The sequence below is a fragment of the Micropterus dolomieu genome, linkage group LG11 (assembly GCF_021292245.1).
Source record: "Micropterus dolomieu isolate WLL.071019.BEF.003 ecotype Adirondacks linkage group LG11, ASM2129224v1, whole genome shotgun sequence".
NCBI classification, from domain to species: domain Eukaryota; kingdom Metazoa; phylum Chordata; class Actinopteri; order Centrarchiformes; family Centrarchidae; genus Micropterus; species Micropterus dolomieu.
The window spans coordinates 19,550,723-19,578,508 of NC_060160.1; the positions used below are offsets into that span (position 1 = coordinate 19,550,723).

A 27,786-nucleotide genomic window follows, 5' to 3' on the forward strand; every position below is an offset into this window, starting at 1 on the left:
TTTGTATCATGTGAATATCTTTAGGTTTGAGAAGAGCTGGTTGGACAAAACAAGTAATTTGAAGACATCACTTTGGACTCGGGGAAATTGTACATTTTTCAATGTTTTCTGACATGTTACAGGCCAAATAATTGACAATGAACACAATGATTAATTGAAGTCTTACTTTCCAGTCCTCCTGTGCAAGATCATCCACTTAATTTAGATTCAGAAGTATCACACTGGTGAGTGGATGCTTCAATTTCCAAGAAAATAACTATAAGGTCATTGAGAGGATGTACACAAACCTTTACAAATAAACATTTCCCAAAGCTGACACCATTTATTTTTCGATTATCGAGATGAGATGGTTGAATCCAGCTACAAGTTTAGCAAATCCAGCCGACAGTGTTATTCCAGACAACACACCACTGTATGCTGTGGCTGATAATAAGTAGTACATTTGGCTACCCTTTAGGTGGTACATTCAGTATGTTTGATCGTATGCAGCTCTTACAAGAACAAAGAAACAAAGTTGGGCATTTTCTGTGACTGTTAACACCAATAACTCATGCAGCTGACTGAAGTAAGAGTGAGTGGTGAAACTGAAAACAAGGCTGTGGGTTGTCACTCCCCTCATCACTCGCGGTGCAATTACATACAAGGAAATGGTGGTTGATCAAGTTGCACTCTGCGTGTGTTGTATAAAAATAGCTCACAGAAGGAAGAAGACCGAGACAGAGCAAGAAGGACAGGCAGGAAGAAAGAAGACCAAAAATAGTCATATTTGCATGGTCAAATGCAAACTGTGTACCATGAGGTTAAAGGACAGGCTTAACCAAAATGATAACAGATATTGTTGGTTTTATGTGTTACAGCGACTTCTAATTCCTTTCACCTTTATTACATTCGGGTAGAGACAAAATCTCAGAAACATATCTGAAAATGGGGCATTAATCTGTCAATTATGTTTTTTATTTTTATTAACATTTTGGCTAAAAATATATAAAAATATCAGAAATGATTGAAAAATTTATTATTCCCAGAACCCAAGGATGTCATGATTCAAATTGCTTCCGATCAGCATCCAACCGACAGTTTAAAATCTAAATATACAATTTACAACAATATAAACCAGAGAAAAGCTACAAATTCTCACATTTGAGAAGCTGAAACCAGAGAATGTCTTGACATTTTATTTATTATTTTACTGTAATTTTGATCAACAGACCTTTAATCGAATGCAATGCTTACTGCTATCAATCAAATTGCCTCCCCTCCCCCCACCCCCCAAATTGAGGTTTCAGGTTATCGAGGTGTAACAGGACATCCTACCACACACTGTTGCCATGGCAACTGCTTACAAGGCTTCTAACATACCAGGCCATCGTTTTGAGCTGCATCACAGATTAAATAAGGTACATCACAAAGAAACGGGGCTTTCATCGCCCAAAAGCAAATGCAACCTCAATGCGTTTGCCAGCATAGGACTTACAGAAACGAAGCTGTAACATGTGACAGGAACAAGTCAACCACACAACTGTTGATACAAATGTGTGCTGCGTTTACTCGGTCCTACGTGTCTCCACACCAAGTTTCCCTTAAATGACAGATTTGCAGGAAAAAAAAAAAAGCCCTTTCTTTTTCACCTTCAGCTAAAACAGAACAGGGACTAAATGAGTTGTGGACTAGTTGGTCTTGATATTCAAATACGTTTAAGAACACATTCATAATTTTTTATTTGCTTAGAGAGTAACTTACGTACTGTATTTTCCACACAGTGAATGTAGCCTTACATTAAAAGGGTAAAATAACCGTACTGACAAAATTTAAATTGACAAAACATGACATCAAGCAGGATCACTTCTCTGCTGTCTCTTTGCCTCCTCTATCTCTCACACACACACGCGCGCACAATTCGTGTACATTCACACCCTTTCTCTAAATAACTCCCACCCACACACACCTCTGTAGTAAACAGACGATGGGAGAGAAGTGATGGGAGACTTTTACTCATCGCAGTTTGAACGATTTAACTAAATCAAACCACAAGTCTCTCTAAAACCTACTTGATGACACAATATTCTTAACGTGGACTTGAAATAAGTGGTCCATCCCATATTGGATTTTTAAGGCAAACAAAAAGGTACACGATATTAGGTACACAGCTGACTGTGAACGCTACATTGACGTTAATTTTCAACATCTCAATGAGAACTAACGGAGTGAGGTTGAGTTTGGATGAGAACAACGAGATGTCTGTGGCACAGAGCGAGGGCACCAGTGAGAGGAGTTTAGTAGCTGTGTCTGAATAGGCCTTAAATCTAGCATGTAATGTGCAACGTTAACAGTGACACTGAACAACAGAAGACTTGTTGCTTCTATTCAGGAACCAGAGGGAAAGTGGCCAGTGAGGTCAGTGCAGTGTGTTCTTCACGGCACCGGCTATTCTCTGACTCCGACTGTGGGAGACAGTTTAACATTACAGCAGATATGTGGTCACTGACTGTGGCGTACTTTCCAGTCTGCGAGATTGTGAATTTGCACAAAATGGTCTAATTCATTATATATTATCTCTTTCTGATTCCTGCTCATTGTTTTTTGGGCCCACTGCAAGACTTGAATATCAGCATGATGAGGAGAACCTTAATCTTACATACAGTGTTCTGACTGGTGTTTGAAACTCTTTGACCTCATCTACCTTTTACTGTCTCTGCCTAGACCAGCCCTTAAAATGTTTACCATTAAAATCAGAAACAATCTGCCACAATGTCTGTGGTTGGAATTCTTCAAAGTGACATGGGGCTAAGTTCATCTGCCGGAGTCAATTTTCTGTTTCTGGAAAATGAACAAAAGGCAACAGCTGGAGTTTCACACACAGACTGCTGTGAAAGATGCTTTGGCCTAGCCCTGCAGATGTAGTAGCAGAGTATGACCTGGTGAGACTGGGCCAAAACATTTTATTTTTATTTATTTTTTTCAGTGAAAATGAAAAGCAAAATTACCATTCCCACTTAAAATCGGCATAATCACAATATGATGTCAGTCTGCATTTTCACATCTATAAAGTTATCAACCTGAATGTAGTATCTCGGAGCAACCACAGAGATTCAGGTCAGTGTCTTACCATGTGGCTCTGCTGAGACTGAGTGGCGCCATACATAGTGATGCCATTGGTTGGTGGTGCCAGCTGTGGTGCGTCTGATTGGATAAAGCCCCGTCTGTCAATGAGACTAGTCAGAGAGAAACAAAGAATAGAGAAAGGTGTTGTTTGTGGGCATTCATTTACAAATACTACATAGCAAATGGGCTTACCCATGAACATATTAAACACAGCAGTGTAATGACATGGATTCTTTAGAGCACAGAAAGCCTTAAGGTACAGACTCCTTGACTAACTGCAAGCTAATACAGTATTAGCGGCATGTTGAATCAATGTTAGGTGGGAAGGATTAGCAGAGTGCATGTGACCTTGTGAGACAGTAGTGTGCAAGTGGATGCATGCTGTATTATTGTCTTTACACTCACATTTTCCACTCACACACACACACACAAATCACCGAGGTGCTGCAATGGAGCACTGGAGTGAATCACTGTTTCTGTCCAATCATTAATGCTGCAGAACTCTGACACAGCTGGATAGACGACAAGCCGCTAAACTCCTAGTATGCATGTGCATGTATGTGGTCACTGGCCAGATGTACAGTATGTGATAACAGCGATTTATAAGCCAGATAAAGGTTGATCTGACACAGAGCAGCCTCTACCACACACACACACACACACACACACACACACACACACACAGAGCTAGCTGAGGTGTTAAACTGCGCGAGCAGGGTAATCATTTAACAGAGTGTGTGTTGACAGTGTGTTCCAGAGGGACTGAGCTGGATTCAGGTGGAAATGGTTTGCTAGAATCACAGAGATAAACTACAGAAATCTACAGCAGCGGTTTGGTCTTGTTAGCAAATAAATACCGGAACGTCTGTGAATGCAGCTAGGAGGAAATTAGCATAAAAACATTGGAAGGTTAATGCATTAGAAAATGTGAGTCAAGGTCTCAGCGGGGAATAAAATGCAAGAGGCTTTTGTCTGTGTGAGAGGCAGAGTTGCTTGCATAGTTTGAGGCTGAGGTGCAAACATTCCTTTCTTGCTGGTGGACCCAGCTGTGCAATGCCTGTGGCCGGCCCCAAACACACCCACACACACACGCCCAGATGGCAGCCACCTGTGCACTGAGGACTCTCCTTTGCCACCCACTGGAATCATTATTGGTGACTTATGGCTTGTGATGGCAAGAGCACAGTACAGCCAGATACACTGACAGAACGCTGCTACAAGCCTCCCTCGTTGCTCATCTTATACACTCTGTCAGTGTGTGTTTGTGCCTATACAGATGTTATTTAGTAATTTCAGAAGGTACTGTATGCATGTGCTAAACTTGACTCTGTGTTTCTCTAACTTTCTGTTTGTGAGTGACAAGCAAAAGGCAATGTTAAAGGGCTGCAAGTTCCAAAGGCTAAGACATGTTGGTGACATCTCGACAGCGTCACTGGGAAGTGTTGTACCTTCAAAGTTGGTACAGTGGCCAGTAAAGATAAGAGCAGATAGACATGAACACATTTCTAATCACGACGAAAGAAAAGAAAGAGCAGTTGAAGTTGGAGGAATCGAGAACTACAGTTTCACGGATGAGTAGTGAGAATTGTCGGTACAAAATGCCGAAGTGAAAGAAGCTGGGAGGGAACGTGCAATGTGTGTACTGACATTTACAGTCACATGGACCTGAGAATGCAGCTTTGACAGTTGGCCTGTATTTTTGTTAAATCATATGAACAGCAAAAGTGTGAAATCCAATATATCTAGCCAACTTTGATCTTGGATTTTGTTAAAACGGGCTTGAAATCCTTTCCGCTCTAGCAGTATCGGAGTAGCTATGTTTAGAGAAAAGGCTGCAGGCAGCTCCTCACATCAAAGGGAGTCTTGACTAACAGTTCTATTTTAGCCTTTGGACACAACAGAAAATTACAATGAAAAAAAAAAACAACAGGTGCTGTGAGCTATTACAGAGAAGGTGAAACATTACTGAATGGGTTTTCTCAGAGCAGTGAATGATGGGGTTTATATTTCATCATCTGGGCATGTGCAAATCACCTCATAAAAACACACACACACACATACATACATGTCATACCTCGGTGGCAGGGGTCCACACAGTGCTGCACAGCAGTTGGTGAATATATTGCCATGGCTGTAGGGGTTGTAGTTGTCTTTCCCTCTTTTAGAAGACCAAGACCCTTTTATCTGCAGGAGACAACACAGCATCAGTCACATTTTCAGAGGGCTGGATAAATATCTCACTGGAAGAATCTCGACTCTGTGTGACATGGAGATTATGTGTGTGTGTGTGTGTGTGTGTGTGTGTGTGTGTGTGTGTGTGTGTGTGTGTGTGTATATTGTGTCTAGTCCAGTGCTAAAAGATGTTTGTGGTCCCTACGGGGATTGAAACCTGTGGCCACGGCGTTATTAGCACCATGCTTAAGAGAGAGCATAAACATGCTTCTGTTTTATTACGGGATCTATTTATTATGGTACAAGGTTATTAATGCCAAAGTTGTAAAGCGAAATAAACAAACACCTGAATTAAAAGCCTTGTGACTATTTGTAAAACCACATCAACAAATAAAATATACATTATATGGGCTTCATTTTTCTCTGTTAATATGTAGGAAAAATTTAATATTTAACTTTTTGTTGTGGTTACGCAACATCTGTATAAAAAAAACCCCACAATATTTTTGTTCTAAAGTTAAGTAATACCTTTATAAAAAAACACCATCCCTACCAACAACTGCAACTAACAAAGAACAATAATGCTACTAAATCCACACTGAAAAGTAACTGTATATGATCAACTATAACAAAGCCACAAATACTGTGTGTCTAGCAGATATAGAAAGCTTAACTTAGGGAGTCTCATGATTTTGCACTTTATATTTTAAAAGGGACAGTATAAGTTGCATGCTGATGTCTACTTCGTGTTTGTTCATACTCACATCTTCATTGGTAGTCTGGTTGGAGCTGATTAGGTAGGTATGGAAGCCTGAGAGGCCCACAATGGACCAGACAGAGAAGAAACACACCACCACCTCCAGCACAGTGACACAGTTAAGTCAAGGATTAATTGTTTGCCATAGCTTTTATTTATTCCGTTCTTACATTTTGTGAAACAGGAAGTAATGTGAAAGCCCATACAGACAAAGACACACATCAGAGAGCCATATGGAGCCAGCATGGACAAAAAAAAAACAAAATAGCTAGCATATTGACCTACAGCCTCAGGCCTGTCCTTCTCTTGCCAATAGTTCCTAGTTACCAGTTCATTTGGCTAGGACTGCAGGCCACTGCTCATTTTCTCTGCTCCACATAAAGCACAAAAACACAGACACTGTCCAAGATAAATCCTTCTGCCTTTATACAAATGAACTACAGTGACCCTTAACTACATCTTAGGAAACAGTTTCTAAAAGAATGTCTTAAAAGATAAGACCCACAAATACACAGACACTGCCAATTCACTATTTAGTACCACAGATAAGTCCCTGCGGGCATACTGAACAGACATAAATGACTTGGTAGGTCAGTATAACATTACATACTCAAAGGCGATGAGTCAGTCTGTTGTAAAAATCAACTAAATACCCTGACTCTCCCCTTTCCTCTCTTAATCTCCCTCTTCTCTCTTCCTCCTTAGCAAGGACAAAACATATCATCATTCACCTAGTACAAAGGCCTGCCACGATGCTATTGACTGCAATTCCCCTTTATTAAAAGTCCTGTAGCACAGAGGCCGTTATCAGCTTGGCTTGGCACACATTTCTCTGCCAGAGAAACAGTTATCTCGCTCAGCCATAGAGAGAAGGGCAGAGAGAGAGAGAGAGAGAGACAGTGCCATAGCCCCGTGCTCTCAACTTGATTTGTGGCTTTGAAATAGCGTCACGTATCACTTAGATTTCATCAATTTCAATTCTGGTTATTATCGGGCTCCTAGTTCAGATTCTTGTATGAGTGAGGGAAGAAACCACAATATACTGAAAGCAAAAAACACCTTGATCTTCAAGTCAAAAGATGTTTCACTCTCTTCTCAGAAATAGTGTGGAGACTCCGTCCTACCTTTACTTTACTTTACTTATTTAAAGCAACAGTCAAATGGTGTGGAGCCAAACTTTACGTCATTTCAAAATAAAACGCTTCACTTGTTTGGATTTACCACATGATTATCGCTGATGTTATGTGACAATAAGCTGACTTACAGGGTATTTGTAACAGCTGTAGCTTAAGACGTCTTGCACGCACTGGGCATCTATCAAACAGCAGACAAACTCATAAAATCTCACTCGCACAACATCTCTGTAGAGGGAGTGGGGGGAGGTTAGAGCCAGATGAAATCAAAAGACCGAGTGCACCAATCAACCGAGACCGAGTGAGGAAATGCCTTGCGTGCTGTGTTACCCTGATGGAACAGGACTCAGACGCACACCAGTTATGCAAGTAGTATAACTCTTACTTTGAAAAGGCATGTTATGCAAATTAATTCTGACCCATACAATGACCTGCATGAGCCCTCGCTAGACAAGTTAGTCCATGTCGGGTTGTGATAGAATTGAATCTATGTAAAGCCGGGTGAAAAACTACGGACAGAAAAGTATATAAACAAAATCACGGACAGACAGCAGCATAAATCAGACAATCACACTTAACAGACACATATTGCACAGTAAATGCCAAAAGTCTGATTATAGTGAAAGGATATCTGGCAGGACTATCTTTAAGTGCGTTGAGGAACCCGCTTTGATGGGAGCCTGTGAACAGAGAATAACAGAGTCTCCATTAGACCACTATACAATCAGCATTAAACAACAGCCATCGAACGTGGGACCTTGTATCAGATATTGGCTACTACACACTCTGGAGCCGTTACTTGCTGCAGACCATTTCTTGGTTGAAGTTGATGTGTCAATACGATGAAGTGAGCCCGGCAGTGTGCCTACATAAATTCTAATTAAACTTCCAAGTTTCAAGAGTGGGAGGACAGAGCCAAAAGTAAGGCCCAAAAATGAAGTGTTAGATAGCTATATGTGGCTGGAGACATCTCTGTGGCTCCAATGAGCCCTGACGGATCATTTATATAGCCTTTTAATTAGAACTGTGCAGAATTCAACAAATGATTTCAGAGAGAGCAAAGACATGTTCATTTGGATTATTGTTTACAGAATACATGAAAGATTGTAATGAAAAGGTGAGAGTTTAGTGCCTGAAGCAATGGAGGACTGCAACTACCTTTGATTTGAAGCCCTGTCAAGAAGGTTTTACCACTCTTGTACAGTGAGCTTACGACATGAAGAGATTATTAAGTCACTGGGATGCTGTGACTTGGCCTGATCCACACTGGGAGAAGAAAAACAACTACAAATCAAATAATTCAAACTGCTGTGATGCCTTTTAGCCACACTTGACAGCATTTAGACTCAACACAGCATGGTTACAATCAAAGTAAAGAGCTCAAAAGAGTACTAATAAGTACTACAATTTTCTAGCTAATCTTGGCTCATCTTTCTTTCCCAGAGCAACACTGATCTACTGACTGATGTCTGAATACACACACACACACACACACACACACACACACACACTCTGATGGTGAGCCCAACAGTCCACTGCCTGCTCCCAGCTGGAAAGATGGTAAAAAGCCAAAATGCTGAAGCTTTTCACAACGCCCACTTACAACCTGCTGGCTGAAACACACCGACAACACAGGATGATGAGTGTGTATGTGTGTGTGTGTCTCAGTACCAAGCCTGGGCACACGTCCTTTTTCCCTCCCCTCCGCTACTTACGCAAAATGATGTGTGTGATGACGAAGGCGAAGATGAAAATGGTGAGGAAGGAGAGGGAGAGGATGAACATGTAGAAGAAACGGTAGTTCCTCCTTCCCACGCAGTTCCCCACCCACGGACAATGGTGGTCAAAACGCTCTGTATGGACAGAGAGAGGCAGATGGAGGCAGGGTAAGAAACATTAATTTTGGATACAAGGACACACACCTAAAAGTCTTTCCCCTTTAATCCCACCAATGCTGCTGCCACATTGATACTTATACTATGTGAAGTCTTTGTCATGCACATGTAATCATGTGTAAAAAAAAAAAAAAAAACCACAGAAACCGGGTTATGTACACATGGCGTAGAAATCAGGTTTCTCCAGAAGACATCTAGGTTTTTTCGATGCCCAGTTAGTGAAACCAGGTTTTTTTTTTTTTTTTTTTTAAATGACCAGGTTACTTCAGTGCATGGAAACACACACTAGCACTCTGGAACTGTGGGAAATTAGGGGAAAAGGGAAGTGTCCCCCTGGGTCTTGGCATAATAGCATACACATTTTTCACATAGTGCAAAATGGCTATTTATACAAACTAGCTAATAAAAGCCGCAGGTTCGGCCAACATGACTGAATATGGCTGACAAACTGCCCCTGTCACTTTGGGACTGTGCCAGGTTGAGAGGTAAAAGAAGCACTTTGGCTGGGTCAACAGATAAAGTGTCTTCAGTAAGACCTCAATTTAAGAATATTTGAAGACAAAAGATAGATAGCAAAGTGAAAGTGTTGAACAGACCACTGTGTTCCTTCCATAGAAATCATGCCGCAAAGAACATCTGGGGTTTTCCAGTAATGTTAACAATGATACAAGCCTGTCAGCCACCTTGATATAGTGTGTGTAACTGAGAAACTGAGAAGTGTTCTTGTGTTGCACAGAGGAGCCTCTTTCATCTGAATGTGTGTAAAATGTTTGGAATTCAGAAATACACAAACACAAAATGTGTATCTAAATGCAGTCTACAGTGTTCACATACTTTTGAATGTGAAATGCTTTCAGATGAAAATTAGTCAGTGGTATTTTAATCAACGAAACTGTGCTCCAACACACTTCTCTTTTCACTGATTGACTCACTAGAGTGGACGGCTTATTGTTGTGGTTATCGAATCAGTCCTAGCTCTGGAGTCCCATCTCTGAGCATGGACTACTAGCTGTGCACGGTGGTAGCTACTTAACTAATTAATCAGAGCCATTATTTGTTTAGTGAGGTGAAATGACCTGCTTTTGTCTTCATTAATCAATGCCTGGTTGAAGTGTGTCTGGGAAACACAGCCTCTAGTCAGACAGGATGAATGGGGACAGCTACCACTAGTCAAATCTGATTATCAGAGCCTGCCACAATGGCCCAACAATGCCAGGAAAGGAGAAGTGACACACACACACACACACAGATGTTCTTCTGTATGTGTTCATACACTCCCTATTCTCAGTGTGTCAATGTAAGGATGTTTTGTGAGGAAGTGTGAACAATGAGCCAGGGGTTCCACTGATATTCAAGAAATATATGAAAAAATTTTACAACAGCACCGTTTTACAATAATTTAATATATTATTTATGTGCCAATATTCTTTTGATGTATTTGTTGTTTGCTTACATAGCAATGTAATTTCCTCAAGAGGGCCATTAAAGCTTCATCTGATGTCCTTTAATTAAGCATATTAGAAAAAAACAACAGCAAACAGACCTAAAATTACTCTAAAAATCAATTACAAAATCCCAACACGTTGCCCACACATAAACAAGCACCAGTATTTATGAACACTTCAAGGGGAAACAGTGTGAAACACAGAAATCTTTAAAGTAAGTGAAGAAAAAGAGCACAACAGAAGACAAAAAGGGAGGTGGCTGTGTGTATCACAATTCTGCGCTCTTATAAGCTTCTTCTTTCACCCCTAGGAGGATAACCCTCGTAATAAGGAAGTTGCCATCATATTCCTCCGTGTTCACCAAAGAGGCCCTATCCATTCTGGCTGCTAACTTATTTAAGAGCTTGTTAGCCCCCTGGCGTTTACAGCACCCAAGGAAAAGAAAGGGAGACTGAGAAGTCAAGGGGAAGCACTCGTACCCCTTTTTCCCTGCCAGTGTGATCCCCCATTTTCCATTAACATGAATAAGATTTCCCTTGCTCTCAAGTGTTTAAAAAATGTGAATGTTGGTCCATTTTTTCTGCATATGACCTAATTTCCTGTACCATTATTCATACAGTTTATCATTCATAATGAACCCTGGGCTGACTGACTGCAGATTTCACTTTGGGGATATGGAACCATGTCGGGTGGAGACCTGGAGCTTTGAGAGCAGAGAGGAAAGTAGATACCAATTATAGACGACATCCATCACCAGAGTTTATCACTCCGACCCACTTGCAGTATGGACAATTCAACTATGTTTCTCACTCATCATTTCCCTCCCACCTGTGGCTCACAACTATGATCTAAACATACTTTTTAAACCTTACACCCAAGGATTTGGATTCTTAAGATCACTCCTCTGTATATCCGTGTTTGCTTTGAAAAAGCCTTTAAAAGCAGCCCATGTGGTTGTACTGGTTTTAATCTGTCACTCGTTGACTTTATCCTGTTTTTGAGGCATGAAAATCTGTAGTACTATATGTGAAATTTTAACCAGAAAAGTGGGCTTCAGCACAGCAGTGCCATTTCAGAATTTAACAATCCACTTAAAATGTGCCCAAAATCCACCTTTGTATATAAACATACATAGCCTGTTTGTGAAAATGACTGCCCTACCATCTTTTTGTTCAGCTGCCAGTCTGTCTTCTTTCCTGCCAGCATGCATCTGCCGCATCCGATTACCACCGCCTAACCTTTTTTTACTGTTTACCACTTTCTCATCTTTGTCTCCTTGGTTTTTAGTCAGCCTTTCTGACGAGGAAATACACATTCAAAGGAGTTGTCTCTGATGAGTGAGCAGCACAAAAACCCTGATGAGAAAGATACAGACACACAGGTCTCTGTATCTGTGTCCCTATCTTTTAATAATTGCCTAGCTATGCTCTTCACTTTGTCTGTCTCTAGTTGTGAGGAGCAGCAAAACTCAACCATTATGCTGCTGTATTCTTTTTGTAACTATTCCCTCCCTCTCCTCTGAGTGGATGCCAACTCCTCTAAGCATATGTACTGTATATTCCCTGTAGATATGCATCAAAAACATTTAGTTTGGCCTGTATTCTCAGATTCAGATGCAAGATAATTTGTTTGACTTATCGGAATTGTGTTTGCTAACATGTGTTTGTGTGTGTTGGGGGAGGTAAATATGTATTTCAGCATTTGTATCATCCCAAGTATAAAATTTATTCTTATAAGAAATAAGATAACAAATCTAAATCATTCTCTAAAATGACTAAAATGAAGCAGCAGCTGACCCGTTTATCAGATTACCAGACCCTCTATTAAAAAAACATATAAACACATATGAAGTGGTTAAAGTTAGACAAACCACAAACTAGATAGCAGATGGTTTGGTGATGGTCTGGAGTGTTTTGGGTTACTTTCACTCACCCACACAGTTGTCACAGAGGCTGCAGTGGGAGGCACGTGGTGGTCTGAAGATCTTGCAGGTGAAGCAGTACTTCAGCTTGACTGTCTGGCCGTTTATGACCACCTCCTTGGTCCTGGGAGGGGGCCTGTAGCCAGTACTGCCATTAGCCACATCTTGGGAAAATCAGAGAGAAAAACAAGAAAGGTGCAAAAGAATCAAAGTGAGAAGACCTTACTACTGCACAGTGTTTTCTCAGAGTTTCACAAAGGCCCTAATGGACTTCCACATACAGAGATATAGTGTGCGAATTAGGAATATTCCAGTGGCACAAAAATACTGTTTATTTGGCAAACCTCTGGACAGGACTTACAGACACAAGCCAGGAGGATAGGCTATAATACGAAATCAAACATTTTTCTACCACATGTGGAAATCTCACTGGTGATTAGCTAGAACAGAAAGTAAGTTATGATAAATGTAATATATGATGGATATAAATTCAATACTGACAATTCTTTTCATACATAGTCATTTTATATCAACATAAATACATGTAGGCAGCAGGCAAATCTCAAAATGTCAACAGTCAATGCAGAAATTTGGTGTTTTCTAGTTCTGTCCATACACAAAAGTTATGAATGAAGCTTCTAATTATTCTGTACAGCCTTATAGCCCGCTTAACTTTAAGCACTATTCTATTTCTAAAACGTCTACTTTACACACAGTATGGATGACGGAGCCCAAACAATGGAGAGCAGAACACTATGGCTACAGGTTACCATTTTCAAACAGAGTAAAAGTGATGCTGCCTAGAAAATCAAAAACATAATCTATAGAGAATTTCATGCTTGAATCATTATATCTTTAGGAAATTGTAAAATCAACCACTTGAGACAGTTTAGATAAGACATTTCTTTATTTGTAAGACAAGACAGTAGTATCTGCTAGATTTTATTTTCTAAGAGCAATGCGTTCAGGTTGTCTGGTTTCATTTGACTAGAGACTGGTGAATCTCAACAAGGCTCTGGTGAAGTGAAATCTTTACTGATCTGCAATTATCTTTTTCTCTGATCAAAGGTACTTGTCATGATATCGGCAGCTTAAAAGGCCACACAGCTAATTATATTTAAATTTAGCCCTACCATTTTAGCTTTAGATTCTGCTGCTGTGTCAAACATATAAACTAGACCCAAGCTTTTGTGCTGCTGATACTAACACCCTGACACTGACATTCCTGTCTTTTCTGAATAACATGAAGTCAGCTGTTAAGAGTGACTTAAATCGTGACCTAGTTCAGTTAATATGAGCAACAGTCTGGAATTCAACATGCACTTGAGAGCACGATTCTCAGCCTATAATACAAAAAAAGAAAAAGTAGGCAAATGGCTCTGAATGGCTTTTGGTGGAATAAGACAGTGGTGATGATAAGCTAAACGGTAAAGATGAGAGCAATGATAGTGATTTTCAAGCCATAAAATGGTAGAGCCTGTATCCCATTATTGCTCAGCTCGCTTTGAGCACTCTCACGCACCCTGAGAGTAGGAGATAGTGTGTGTAGGAAGATCATTTACACAGTGGTATATGTGTGTGTTTGAGGGGGGGGGGGGGGGGGGGGGGGGGGGGGGGGGGGGGGGGGGGGGGGGGGGGGGGGGGTGTATAGGGACTGAGAGGCTGGTGTTGAGAGTTTGACATTTCTAAAGGAGAGTAGAGGAGAGCTCTGTGTGCTGTAGTACCAGTGTCACTGTATATGATGTTTCATTAACTACTGACCTCTTTTTACCACATTGTACTTGTCTTTGCCCTTTACGTGAAACTACATGTTGTACTGCACTACTTTGCCTATCTTGACCAGGTCGTCGTTGTAAATGAGAAGTTGTTCTCAATCGGCTTACCTGGTTAAATAAAAAAAAAAAGGAAAAGAAAAGAGGAAATGCAGCCCGTGAGTCCTGTTCTATTGAATTCGTCTCTATTGTGATCAATACCTACAGAGCACTCTGCTCTCTTCATCTGCTCTCCACTGTGGGAGACGACAAGGGCATAATTCAGCTACCACGGTGTTAAACCACCAGGAGAAGCCCTATTGTTTGGGTGCTGGAGGCTCCTTCCAGGTGAAATAAAGAGCTATGACAAAAAACGGCCGGGTCGCTCTGAAGCATTACAGAAAAACTCTTTGAAGAGTATTCTGAGATATATAAAGTAACGCTGCCATGTAGGTATTATACATAATGACGCTTTACGTCATATCATACACGGACAGTAATTTGAAGCAGCTCAGTAGGAAAACATGTCAGCCTCCTAGCTGTAATTCTTATTGTAGATTACAGGAGGTGTCCAAAGAACCTGTGTCAAAATTGCTGTATTGCCTTTGCCAGTTACACCTAAATTCATTCCAATATTAACACAAATACATAGTTAATCAAAAAGGAGGTATACACAGCCATGATTGTAACTGGTTTTACTTGTTAATGAACAATTATTATGAAATGCTAAAAATATCGAATGTATGAAGCTTCATTTATATTTGCCTGGTGTGACTATGAGACTAGGAATAAGAGAAAACATGTTGGAATAATACTTAAAAGTTTCCAAGTTGGAATAATGGGTTGTAACATTTTCCTCTGTTCTGCTGACATGGCATGCAAGACAGCAAAGGACAATACTATCAGTTCAAGGCAGATATTTGGATCCAATCATATAATCTCAGAGACTAGCAGACCAAATGTACTATTATAGCCTCAACTTGTTCTATACAAAAGTATTTTAATTGAAACTGTAGAGTAGAAACCTTCATGCTTTTCTTACCATAAAATAAATCCTAAATTGGACAACATGAAGTGAAAACTATAACCGTAACACTTTCATCATATAATGTAATCCAATAGAGTGAACACTTTGGTACACAGTATACTACTCTTGTGAAGTTTATAGTGTTCATTTCTTGAGCACGCTGAGGGGGACAAAAATATCAATAGTACACTATATAACTAAAATATTCATTTAGTATTATAGTTAATTCACAGAAGGACAAAAACATTACAATTTAATGCCAAATCAACACAGACACAGACTCTGGCCTTAAAGATCACTGCAGAATGGAATTGACACATTTCAGTTTCAACAACTGAACTTTATAAACATCCTAAAAGTAACCAGTCACTGCAGGGCTATTATTGTATTGCATTATTTTGTCAATGCACTAATATTCTAGGCATTTTGGGCTTACAGACATCAAATATAACATAACTAAATAAATTCTCAAATACTGTATTACTGTACCTTTCTTGCACCATGTTATGTATAAAGCAAGTAAGTTTTTTTTTACAGTTCAACATTTTCTTTTTCCTACTAGTAGTAGTAGTAGTAGTAGTAGTAGTAGTAGTAGTAGTAGTAGTAGAGTGCTCTTCTACAGTCTCTACTCGTCTCAAAAATAACAGAAAATCAGTGGTACGAAAGTTTCAAAAACATCAATCTACCTACAGACCAGTCTTAAATACCTGACAGCGTTTCCATACATCATGCTGTAAATCAACTGTGGCCACACCTTAAGTACACTTCACGCAGCCCATCAACATTCACTACACTTGCTCACAGATGCCTGCAGTAAAGTAGTGGGTAAGCGGGGGTGTCAAAGTAGCTTTTCTGCTAAACAAAGCTATTTGTACACCGCCATCCTGACAGCCAAAGCTTAGTCTTACATCAGCGTCTAGTGGGAGATCCCTCAGAGAGATAGGCCAGGCCTAAGAGCGTAAAGATAGAAAATAAGGCCAGGTAGACTGGGAAGTAATGTACTCTCTGTACCTACTCACACCCTCATACACAAAGCTAAATGAGGGTTCAATGTCAGCCAAACTGTGCTAGGTGTTGCCTGGTGAGGTATAAAGGGAAGCTAATTGCTATCCTGCTGTGTATGTGCAGGAGAGAAAACTGGGGCCATTACCTTCACAGATGGAGAAGTATACAGGAATACAATGATGACGGCTAACATCCAGAAGTACTGACCTCAACCAGCCTGCCAAGATCTATGACTAAAACCTTAGAGACACAAGCACATTTTATTCAATCATGCAGCAATTTCAAAGTCTTGCACACAACAGCTAACTAGATAAAGAAATATTTCACACGCATGTGAAATTGTGAATATCAGCCATAAAACGCAGTATATGATCTTAAATCCATTTCAAATAGCATACAGGATTTTCTAAATTAGGAATATTAAAAATAAAGACTAGCACAAAATCACAAAAAGACAGTCCGTTCCGTAAGTTTGACAGCAGAGATATAGCAACATAAAGTGTGTGATGCTGCTGTTAAACAGTGGGTTTTACAAACCATTTAAAGGGAACTTATGCCCACGTGATGCCTCTTGAAAAACCAAAGTGGAAAGTCAGACAGTGCTGTATGATGATCAGCTGCTCCCTTCCAATCCATTTCACATCCAACTTTATAGGCAGTCATTGCTGCCCCAGCAACCACCTGTGGGCTCTATTTGTTTATCTATGGTTTATACCTGTGCTATTAATCTTCCTCTGACCTTGCTTAGTGTTGCTCTAAACCTATGAACCAGGGAGGGACTCGTTATACCACTACATTTCTCATTTATATTGATGTCAACAAATGTTAAAACAATGTCTAAGTAAGGATTAGCTGATTGGCCAAGTCAAGGCTAATCTACAGGCTTACCATATAATAAGCAGCTTAATGTGATGAGCATTTAGTAATACAACTATATAGCCTATCACTAAGTTGCCAAGAAAAACCATTGTCCAGATTATTTCTCTTCACTGACAGATCTACTGTATGTGGATAATTATCACAGTGCCAACAACAGGGAAAAGGTGTGAGATGCAGTGGCCATAAGAAATCTACCAACTTGTAAAGATGCTTATTTTAGATGATCAATCAGTAAGTACCAACAGCATTTAGTATTATGTGTGCAGTGCTGTTGTTGGGAGTCGTTTGAGCAGGTTGACCTGGTTTTTGACTTCATCAAGTGAAAAAAACATAACAATAACAGGAAGTAACTTTAAACTAGCACAGGGGAGAAACTAGCAAGAGACAGCTAGATTTTGAAAGTATCCAACCGAAAAAATTCCACCCTTCTGGCCTCCCTCCAAAGCCTCTCCCCCAAAATGCGTTTTCATGTGCAATGACTGCAAACGCAGAATAAAAATCATTGGCAAAGAGAGACAAGAAGGAAGGACAAAGACAACGAAACAGACTAGGGAAAATTTTTTACTAAACTTTACTAAGATCCATGTATGACAGCATATACCGTTATCTTTTCTGACTATATCATATTTTATGTAATTGAAGTGTATTAAAACTTGTGTTTCATAGTGACTATGAATGGAACGAGAGAGAGTGAATAATCGGCATATTGGGTCAATCCAGGCCAGTCTGATTACTCAACAACAAGTTTGTTTTTCATTGTCTGTTTTTGTCTTATCTCTTGTGTGTTCCAGCTCTACAGTGACAGCTCTATTCCTGTACATCCCCATTCCTCTATTCCCTGTCCCCAGCGGCTTGATCATCCAATGACTATCATTTCTTTCTCTCTGTCTTTATCCATGTCCATGTCACTGTAAGCCCGGGGACTAGCCAACAACGAAGGAAGACTGAGAGGAAAGAAAAGAAAGGAAAGTTATTTTGCCTAAGGCACTTTAAAGAGTATAAAATGACTCTTTACAGAGCACATGATCGAATTCACATGAATGGTAGATTGTAGGAAAAGCTTTAGGTTATAGGGGATGTTGATAAACCTATGACTATGTTCAATAAAACTTTCCTTGATTTTGGGATGCTAAATAAAGACAACTACACGGTTTCACGGCAAGGAAGTCAGAGATACAGTTTCTCACTGGTGAATACAGGCAACACCTGACTTTACTAATAAAAAATGTTTAAATACAGGGAAACACTGCTTGGTTACGTTTCTTTTGCATACATTCATCATTCTGTTGGTTGTAAATTATCCATCTACGCTCCTTCTCACCCCCTCTCACACCAGTCTCCAAGCAGGTTCTCTCGGCCTCTGATGAAGTCTGTTAAACTCTCCTTCCCTTGCTGACGTGCTTTCTTTGTCAGTCACAGAGAGAAGCATGTACAAGCAATCCATAAATGTAGAAACTGATATGACAAGTGGCTTAGTAATAGAGCCTCTTTCCAGGCTGCACACCAATTACTTATTATTCAGCCAATAATAATGAAGTTGGACATGATTGTGACCTAGGGTGATTGGCTACACTGAGGTGTCTCGAGGAAGCGAGTCACGGCAGTGGCTGAAGTAACAGCATGAATTTTGATTGGACTGTTGTTCACAACAAGGTATTAATTCATTCTTTACTGCAACACTACAAACATGTCAGCCCTCTATCAAATATATATACACAATACATTGCTGTGGTAAGGGTAAAGAGGGCTTTAACATACAGACAAAGGGTGTCTCAGGACCACATCTTACAGTCACCGGTGCACTGGCTGATTTATTTCACAAATTTCTACAGTCGGCGCCAAATGGAGGTGAGAATCAATACAGCCCTGTGAACTGCACGGTCTGTTCCATTTAAATTGGTACCAGCTTTTTGATGGTTAGTGCAATGGTCAGCATTTAAGGGACAGAAATGCCAAAATGGAAAAATAAATAGCACCTTTAATGCCTCGTGCAGACTACACGACTTTCAGCGTCGGCCTTGTGACAGGAGACTTGAAGTCGTTGTGGTGTTCACACTACGTGACTGATCGGTGACAGGGGGTCACACACTACACGAGCTGACAAGGACTCGGTCACCTGAGGCTGGTCTCCAAACCACGTTTTGTCAAGAAAACCAACGTGAAATGTGAAACGGGAAAGGATGTGAACCTGCACATGAAACAGCTGTTGTTTATTATAAAGCAATTATAAAGACAAAGAATATAGGTGAAAGAATGGATTAGCACAAGCAGGTAGCAGGGATCGTCTGAGCTACAGAGAGAGCTGGAGGGGAGTAAGTGTTTTGCAGTGAAAGAGTAGCTGCCTGCTCTCATTGGCTGGATGTGGATGTCGAGTCGGCTGATTCCTCCAGATATTTAGCATGCTAGATATCTGGCAGACGTCGGCGATGTGTCAGAAATGTGTTGGGGAACTGTTTTGACGCGTCATTGTGTAGTACACACAAAGGCTGCTGACCGCCGATCGATCACTGATTTACCCCCGATCACAGCCTGATAGTTGCCAAGCTTGCCAACCAGCAAATCGGGCTAAAAATTGTGTAGTGTGAACTAGGCTTTACATCATATGCTGTTCAAGACACGGATCATAATTAAAAGAGCCTTAGTTTATTTATGGTACAGTCTCACATGTGCCTCCTGCCAAAGTCAAATCAAGGCTACAAGCAGACTATACAAGGTGTTAAAATCCAACAAGCATGTTTGCAGTGTCTTCTTGCTACAGTGAGGGGAAGCTGCATCTAATGGGATTAAGCTAGCTCTTGAGAATGGCTCTCTTTGGTCTGGGCTGTGTATTTGAGTTTGGCATCTGAATTAAGTTTCTGGCAAGGACATTGACAAAAGCGCTCCAAAGAAAACAACAGGGGATAAACACAACATGATTAAAAAAGGGTGCAAGTTAGGTTTAGTTAGCTTCAGATATACCCACTTGGAGAACATACACACAGAAACAAAATGAAAGAAAACAATGATGCGCAAGAGAGCACTGAAGTCCCCACCTTCAAACACACATATTGACTGCTCTTGTAGTCATGAAAAGCCTAAATGTCATTGCATCCTGATGTGCCCATCTATGCTCCAGCAGCATGAGCTCTAAGCCTTCCAAAATCTATTTCCACTGCTGGCCTTGAGTCCGGCTGGCAGCTTTGGAAAAAACAGTGTGGCTGCCCTGACATTCACCACGTAGCTTGGACCATATTAGGTGGAAGGAAGGAAACAGACAGCTCTGACCATCTCTCACTCTGATTAATGCTTCAGAGACTCTTTTCGATTTGGCATGTGGTAGCTGAAGTGATGCCAGCCTGTCTAGTCCTGACATATTGGGCAGGCAGGCAGACATGCATAGACATCAAATGCAGCACACTGAAGAGAAATCAACTCTTGTTTCCATTTCAAGCAGGTTTCTGTGACTGCAGCAACGTGCTGTTGTGTCTAACCTCAAAAAAATTTTATTATTAAAAAGAAAAGCAGCAAATCTTCACATCTGTCTTGCTGGAACCATGAAATATTTTTACATGAAAAATGACTATTGTCAAAATAGTTGATACCCCTGGTAAACAAACCTGTCGTTACAATGGAAAGATTGCATCAATGTACATCACATCTTAGATTTAGATCTTGTATATTTTTATATTACAATTTTTCATTTAGCTGAAGCTTTTATCCAAAGCGATCTACAATTGCTATATATATATATATATATCAGAGCTCGCACACCTCTGGAGCAACTATGGGTGAAGTACCTTGCTCAGGGACACACTGGTGGATGTGTCACAGTGAGGACCCGGGTGTCTCACACCAAAGACATGTGTCTTATCCACTGTACCATCACCACCCCACTTTTTTTACCTGTGCAAACATGCTATATTTGATTCAGTTTGAAGTGGGCTATACTTCAGGCCACCCAGTCTAACCTCCTTTTCACACACTAAAGGCTAGAGCATTTGGCAGAGAGCAGAGACATCTGCTCACAATGATGACAGCGGGGGCCTAGCTATCAGTTTTCCTTCCTGAAGTACAGAGAGCATGGGAGACCTTGATGTCTCATATTTTACAGACATCAGGTCCTCTGTTGTTTAGTCAACAGATCAATAGGAGTGGTGCCGAACTTGAGCCTTGTAGCACTTTGCCTTCAAAACATCATCATCTATTTATGAGACTGATGTTGAATTACAAAACATTTGGGGCTACTGGTAATCAGGGATTTTTGTTTTAATTAAGGCAGCTACATGCGTAAAAAGAATACATCTGCACAAGATTGATTCTAAATATAATGTGTATGTATGGCAGTTAAGTGAATGGAGTGAACAAGTGCTGTACATCAAATTGCAAATAAAAAAGCAGCAACTGAGCATATGGGAAACAAAGCCTGAGGTGGAAAAGAGCCACTACATTATGGCAGCACTAACGTGTGAAAACGTTACCCGTGCACGCTAAGCCTGTCAACTCCTTTCTTATTATCGGTGTCTGCAGAGTTACATAAGGACACATTGGTTAAAAAAAAGAAGGTGGTTAAATGGACGAAAGCTGTCTCAGTCAGACGAGGAAGATAATACTAGGACTGAGCCCTGAGAGCGGAGGAGGCAAGGCAGAGGAATGAGGAGCACTTACAAGAGCAAGCATGTCCAACTATACATACACACACATAAAAACAAACAAAAAAACATGGGCAGCAAAAGCAGATATGACCTATTTTGCAACTCTCTGAAAAAAACGGCAATGACAAAATATATGGGGTAAGAAAAGTGTGAGGAACAGAGAATGAAAGAGACAGACATGAGTGTTTTCTCCTAAAAGACATTGTGAGGCTGGTTGCTGTTGGCAACCAGCCTCACAATGGCTTGGGATAGTGTTGGATGATCAAACTAAGAGCTAACAGATGTGCTGCTACTAATGTCTTGCATGTCAAGCTGCCACGCCATGAAAGGAACCTAACAGCACAGGTCTGGACAAAGGCACCAGAGAAAGAAGGAGAAGGATGAAGTATATCTGAACAGAAAGACAGTAGAGACACTACACCACAAGGGCTGATAGAAACTGACAGAAAGTAAGACAAGAAAGGGAAAAAAAGAGCTGCAATAAGCAACTCTATGAAAAAGTGTTTGTACTTTTACTAGCTGTGAGAAAATGCAGTGTGTGTGTGTGTGTGTGTGTGTGTGTGGGTGTGTGTATAAAATGCTTATACTATAGTATTACAAGCCAAGTTCTTTCAAATGGAAGTTAATGGGACCTATAATGGCACCAACACAAAAGCAGGCTATTAGTGTAGTGGCAGCCATGGGATTGGATTCAGGGAAAGGCTACAGACACCTGAGGGCACCGCCATGTTAACCACGATATTTCACTTCCAAATGGTTTAGATACCGCTGTACTTGTCTGTCTGAATGCATGTGTTTGTGATGCCCTGGACTAAAGCTGTGTCGAGTCCCTGCAAACCCACATGTCAGCATTTAAGCTGGTGAGAAAAATGTTATGATAACCAAAAGGAATGACTGCAAAAATAAGAACCACGTTGTAAACAAACCCAACTGCATTAACCCTTAGGAATAGCCTGATCTGTTGTATCATTTCACCACCTGTGCACACACAGATTCAGCTACAGGCAACCAACAACAATGTCCTATGCACAGCACAAAAACCAATTGGCATGAAATTATGGTAGAGAGGGGGCAGCGTGGTATTTAGGTCAACATTGTTCATATTTTCATCCTTTAATTTGTTTATCCTCTGAAAGAATACTTGCCAATATAACATGGTACTTTTGCACAGTGTTGTTTCAGCCCACTGCTCCAAGCTCTCTGTACTGTACCTTCCCTCCAAAAAGCTTTTAAGTCTCCTAATGAGATTAATTAAGCCAGTCCAGAGTTTGTTTAATGAGGCCCCAGTGGCCTGAAGCACGGAAAGGACCATAACTAGGAAAGAGAAGCTTTACATCCCAAATAAAAAGGACCAAAACTTTAAAGAGGGTTTATAAAGTTAAACCTCTGAGTAAAGTGTTGATAATCCATTTAGCTACAGGGTAGTGGGACACTTTTGGAGACTGGCAATTCAGTCCTGCAACTTACTGGCTAGTAATTAAACTGACATAATTTCCAGTGTAAATTCCAGTCTGAAGTGCCCGTGATTGTCTCCCTCTGAAAGAGGCCTCATATGGCACGCTACACTCTGACCAAATATTTAGCTACTTCTGTCATGGCCTGAAAGAGAGAGAGAGAGAGAAAGAGGGAGCGAGCCAGGAGGTGCTGCATGAATATATGCTCCTCAATTAGGGGGACCATGTAAGAATGGGTGAAATTCGGGACGGGGGGGGGGGGGGGGGGGGGGGGGGGGGGGGGGGGGGGGGGGGGGCAATGAACATTAACACATGTGAAAATCAAAACACAACGTTTAACCTGTCTGTTATTAGAAAAAATACAACTGTGGATATGTAGGTAAATCATGATCTTTTACTTAATTTTTATATTTATTTTATTCATGTCATCAGTGCAGTGTCACATCTGTCTGCGCAACGCGCGTGTCAGATCTCTTCGCCGTGCTGTGGCTGCCTGAAGATACACTGTAAGTTCCACTAACCACAAGAAAACAAAAAGGGGAAAAGAGCACGAGTGTTACTTACTACGCTGTTGACACAATGTACAGATAACCTGCAACCCCTGCTGGAGCAAGAGAACTATACAACGATCAGTAGGCCTATATGTTTAGGCTACAATCAAAACTCATGTCAGGTCTAATTTTCGGGACAAACCGGAATGGGGTCTGGACAACTGCTCGTAATTCGGGACTGTCCCGGATTTTTCGGGACGTCTGGTCACCCTATCCTCAATAGAGCTCCTTAATCAAAAATGATTTTAAATACGCCTAGTAAACATTTGGAAAATCAATATGTGAAGGTCTGCGTTGATAGTTATTCAAATTATAGGCTAATTATGGGAAACACTGCTTTCCCTACCACCTCCCTTCACCCCCAGAGAAAGTAGTCTCCCCTCGACTTTTTAACTAATTATTCAGTCATATCCATAACAGAAGCAAGGAGTGTGGTTTTTACAGAGCATATAGCCTAGGCCTAACGTTTAACGCCACTGGCTGAAATAAAAAAATAAAGCAAGTAAATCCCTGCTTTTTAACAGCTGTTTTAATGCACATGTAGCCTGTTTATAAGAGCAGTATTCAGCAGTTACAAAACGTTATGTTAACGCCACTCTCTCCTGATGAGTCCAAGCATCAGTGGCAGTAGCTGGTGGAGTTTCTTTCTGTAAGTTTCACATTGCTGTGCTGCTTCAGCAGATGCTTCAATAAATCAGATGTAGAATTGTTGCGGTTGAAAGCTTTTTGCGAGTTTACAATAGACAATGTTCTTTGTATCTTAGACTGTGACACAATAATGGCAGAAGCTACTTACAGCTGTGGAAAGAACGCCTCTCCCCCCCGTTCTCCATTCTTCATTTAGTTTTTGGCTATCAGCGGACATGAACAACAAAGTCCGGTCCAGCTGAGCTGTTGCACAGTCGTGGATTTACTGGAAGGATGGTGTGTTCAGTAACGAGTAACACAGCGTTACTTGCCTTAGTAACTAGTAATAATATTACTGTTTTAGAAAAGTAATTAGTTACACTACTTAGTTACTGGGAAAAGTAATATTATTTAAGTAACGCGTTACTGCCCAACACTGGTCATGTCTGATGGTTGCATCTATATAGTGGTCTCATGCACAGGTTGAAGACGAATATAATGAAAAACTTTGACAAATACCGAATAACTAAATTCACATTTTTTTCAATTCATTTTCCCAATTTATTTTTTACCATTGCATAAATTAAATAGTCAAAATGTGCTTTTTACTAAGTGTTTCCCACAGGATTTGGAGAGACTATGGGGGGTGGGCCTGAGGCCTGAGAGGGTCCGGTAGAGTAAAGTTTACTTTTAATGGACACATGCATAATGTTTTATACTTTCTGCGAACGTAATCCAATTAACCTTATTTCCATCCTGTATTTTGAAAACGGGACGTTGTCACATGTGTATCCTCGCTCTAAATTCTTCAAGTCTGACCCAATTGGATAAATAATGTATGTGGTTCTCGTGTCGCCCAACATGAAGACTTCATAGCATCTCTTCAGGTAGGACTCTCATACTGCAACACTTGTCTTTGTAAAGACAGAAAATGACAGGATAAAGTCGCTAATCCGCCTGTCAGCGCGCTTTGGTCCATTTCAGTTACCATAAAGGCTTGAATACGTGTGCAAATATAGGTGCAGCTAGCTTAATCGCCTTCTCAGAAAAGAGTGACAGAAACAGTCAAAGCGGGTCAGACCGTTGCCTTTTCTAAGAAGTCAGCCACAGATGGAGTGGATTTGCTAGGAGACAATTCAGCAAAACAGTGTCTGCAAATGGATTTAAATCAAACCTTTTGACTTATTGGGCCGAACACCGAAAGTTCTTTTGTGCTATTTTCAGCTAATTCATTTCAGTGGTCGAACATTCGGTGCATCCCTAATTTTTGATTAGAAAGCACTATTTCAATAGCTGTAATGTCTTGAACAGACTGAATCAACATCACAAACTGTAGTCTTGGCAGTATCTGACTAATAGAGAGCTACCTACCGTCAGTGCTGATGCTGGTAATTCAGTTACAACGTATCAAGTGGTTCCTAATGTACCAACAGTTTTACCTTTCACATCACAAATTAGATTCAGAAGTTATCCAGATGAAATTTATGAGTCAGGTAATACATCAGATTGGGGCCTTTGGAGAAGCTGGGAGTGAAATAAACCGATCAAAGGCCATTTGGGCAACGCAGCACCAATACGTCACCTCAGCCTAAATGCAGAGTGCCATTAAAGTCAGTGGAAGCTTGATCCCCATTTCTCTGGCTACACATACAAACTCCAGAGACATCAGCCAGATTCTTTGGCACTCAGTATAGGGGGTTGTAAAGGAACTCACTAGCTGCCCTGGATCAGTATTACAACAAGAAATACAAAAATAGATGACTAACATACAAAATAAACGATCAGGAGAATCAGAGGTGGTCAGAGAATATATAGGGACACAATGAGAATAAAAGACATGGGGTGAGGGTCAATAATGGGTTTTCATATCCTTATTTCATAACTAAAATCATTTAAATAGAGTGTAGCCTTACCTATTTGCCTCTCCAGGTCAGCCGCTTCATCAGGGGTGGCCCTGGGCAGCACACCTGGGTCACTGAAGCTAGTCCTCAGGAGCGTCCCCAGTACAAATAGAAACAGCACACCTCCTATGACTGGGATAACTGGGGTCAACTGCAGGGCCAGGAATGGACAACTGAGAGGACAAGAGATGGAGGAAAAAAAGATAAATATGCTGCAAACAATCAACACACACACGGTTCTGTCTGGGTGGTGAAGCTTAGCTGTGCAGTAAAAAATTTCAAGTCTTGGGATACTGCTGGACAAACATCAGCTACATCATCAAATACAAACTGCCCTACTGAATGTAAAGATTAATGCACAACAAAAAAAGCCTGTGCACAACACTGAATGCCGGATGAGACGAGCAATGAGGTTTAGGAAGTAGTAACACCTGCAATGTGTTGCTTATTGACCAGTAAGTGGATATCATGACTTAACAAACCAACAGGCACACACATAAGGGTCAGTCCCCAGAGTTGTAATCTGTTCTAATGAGACACTTTAGCGTAATCCCATTAAATGTCCAACTGTGCAGGTGGTTATTACAGTAATCCCATTTAGTCCCACAGGGGTGGGGTACAGCCTGTTGCATCTAGGGCTGTAATCAACCAAAGAAAATCTTGGTCGACTAAAGTCCTGAAATTTTCGACTAAAAATCGACTAAAAATGATGTAATTATTTTTTTTAATTAGTCAGCTGTGCACTGTGCGCAGTACTTGGTAGCCTTGTTGTCCGCCTAAATGAATTGTAAATAAACATTAAAAAAATAGTAGGCTATTTGCAGTTTATTAAATCGTTTATCTAATTATTTTGCACTAAATGAGTCTGTCGGCTCTGACAGCAATGCATCACGTGCACCTGCGCAATATCATAGCCTACGATTTACGAAAATAGTACTATGTTGCTTGTCAACTAGTGATATCATCACAAGAATTGTTGAGGAATATGCAACATCATTTAGACAATTATTTTTGTCATATGTTATGATAATAAGTTTATTAGACACTATGATCATTTCAGCAGAGCGCAGCTGCGCGCTCAGCAGAGCTCAGCTGCGCGCTCAGCTGAGCGGCGGCAGACACGAATAGACTATTAACTTAAAGTTTTTGCTCTTAATAAACACAAAAGGCACATCCACTTTAATAAACAAAGAATATTTATTAAACAAACCAGATCAAGAGCAGAAACGAAATAATGTGCATAACTGAAAAATAAAGCATCTTAGGCTCAAAACTAACACACACAGTGGGCACAGCGCAATTTCGCATTAGGCTCCAAATTAAAAAATTAAAATATAATAAAGTGCCCAAATAATCCAATAAATAATACTAGAAATAATACATATCCACTTTGCACAATAATAAAAGGGAACCATAAAAGTATTAGGCTACTATTAGCCAAATTTTAAACGAAACAGAATAAAGGGCAACAACAAGGTAAGTGCACTCAGAAGAAGAAATACAAAAATTAATGAATCAAATGCCCAAATCCACAA

The 27,786-nt window shown here is 40.5% G+C and overlaps 1 protein-coding gene across 1 annotated transcript in view; it reads right to left on the reverse strand.

Annotated features, from left to right (window-relative positions):
- The window catches only part of LOC123979424 (palmitoyltransferase ZDHHC14-like), a 141,313-nt gene that overhangs the window by 2,587 nt on the left and 110,940 nt on the right, over positions 1-27,786 (reverse strand). The window contains exons 8-14 of the mRNA XM_046063339.1: positions 26,264-26,424; positions 12,437-12,589; positions 8,880-9,017; positions 7,796-7,844; positions 6,039-6,141; positions 5,177-5,286; positions 3,107-3,212 (exon numbers count right to left, since the gene is read on the reverse strand). Of these exons, the coding sequence (XP_045919295.1) occupies positions 3,107-3,212; positions 5,177-5,286; positions 6,039-6,141; positions 7,796-7,844; positions 8,880-9,017; positions 12,437-12,589; positions 26,264-26,424 (820 nt within the window). The remainder of the gene's footprint in view (positions 1-3,106; positions 3,213-5,176; positions 5,287-6,038; positions 6,142-7,795; positions 7,845-8,879; positions 9,018-12,436; positions 12,590-26,263; positions 26,425-27,786) is intronic.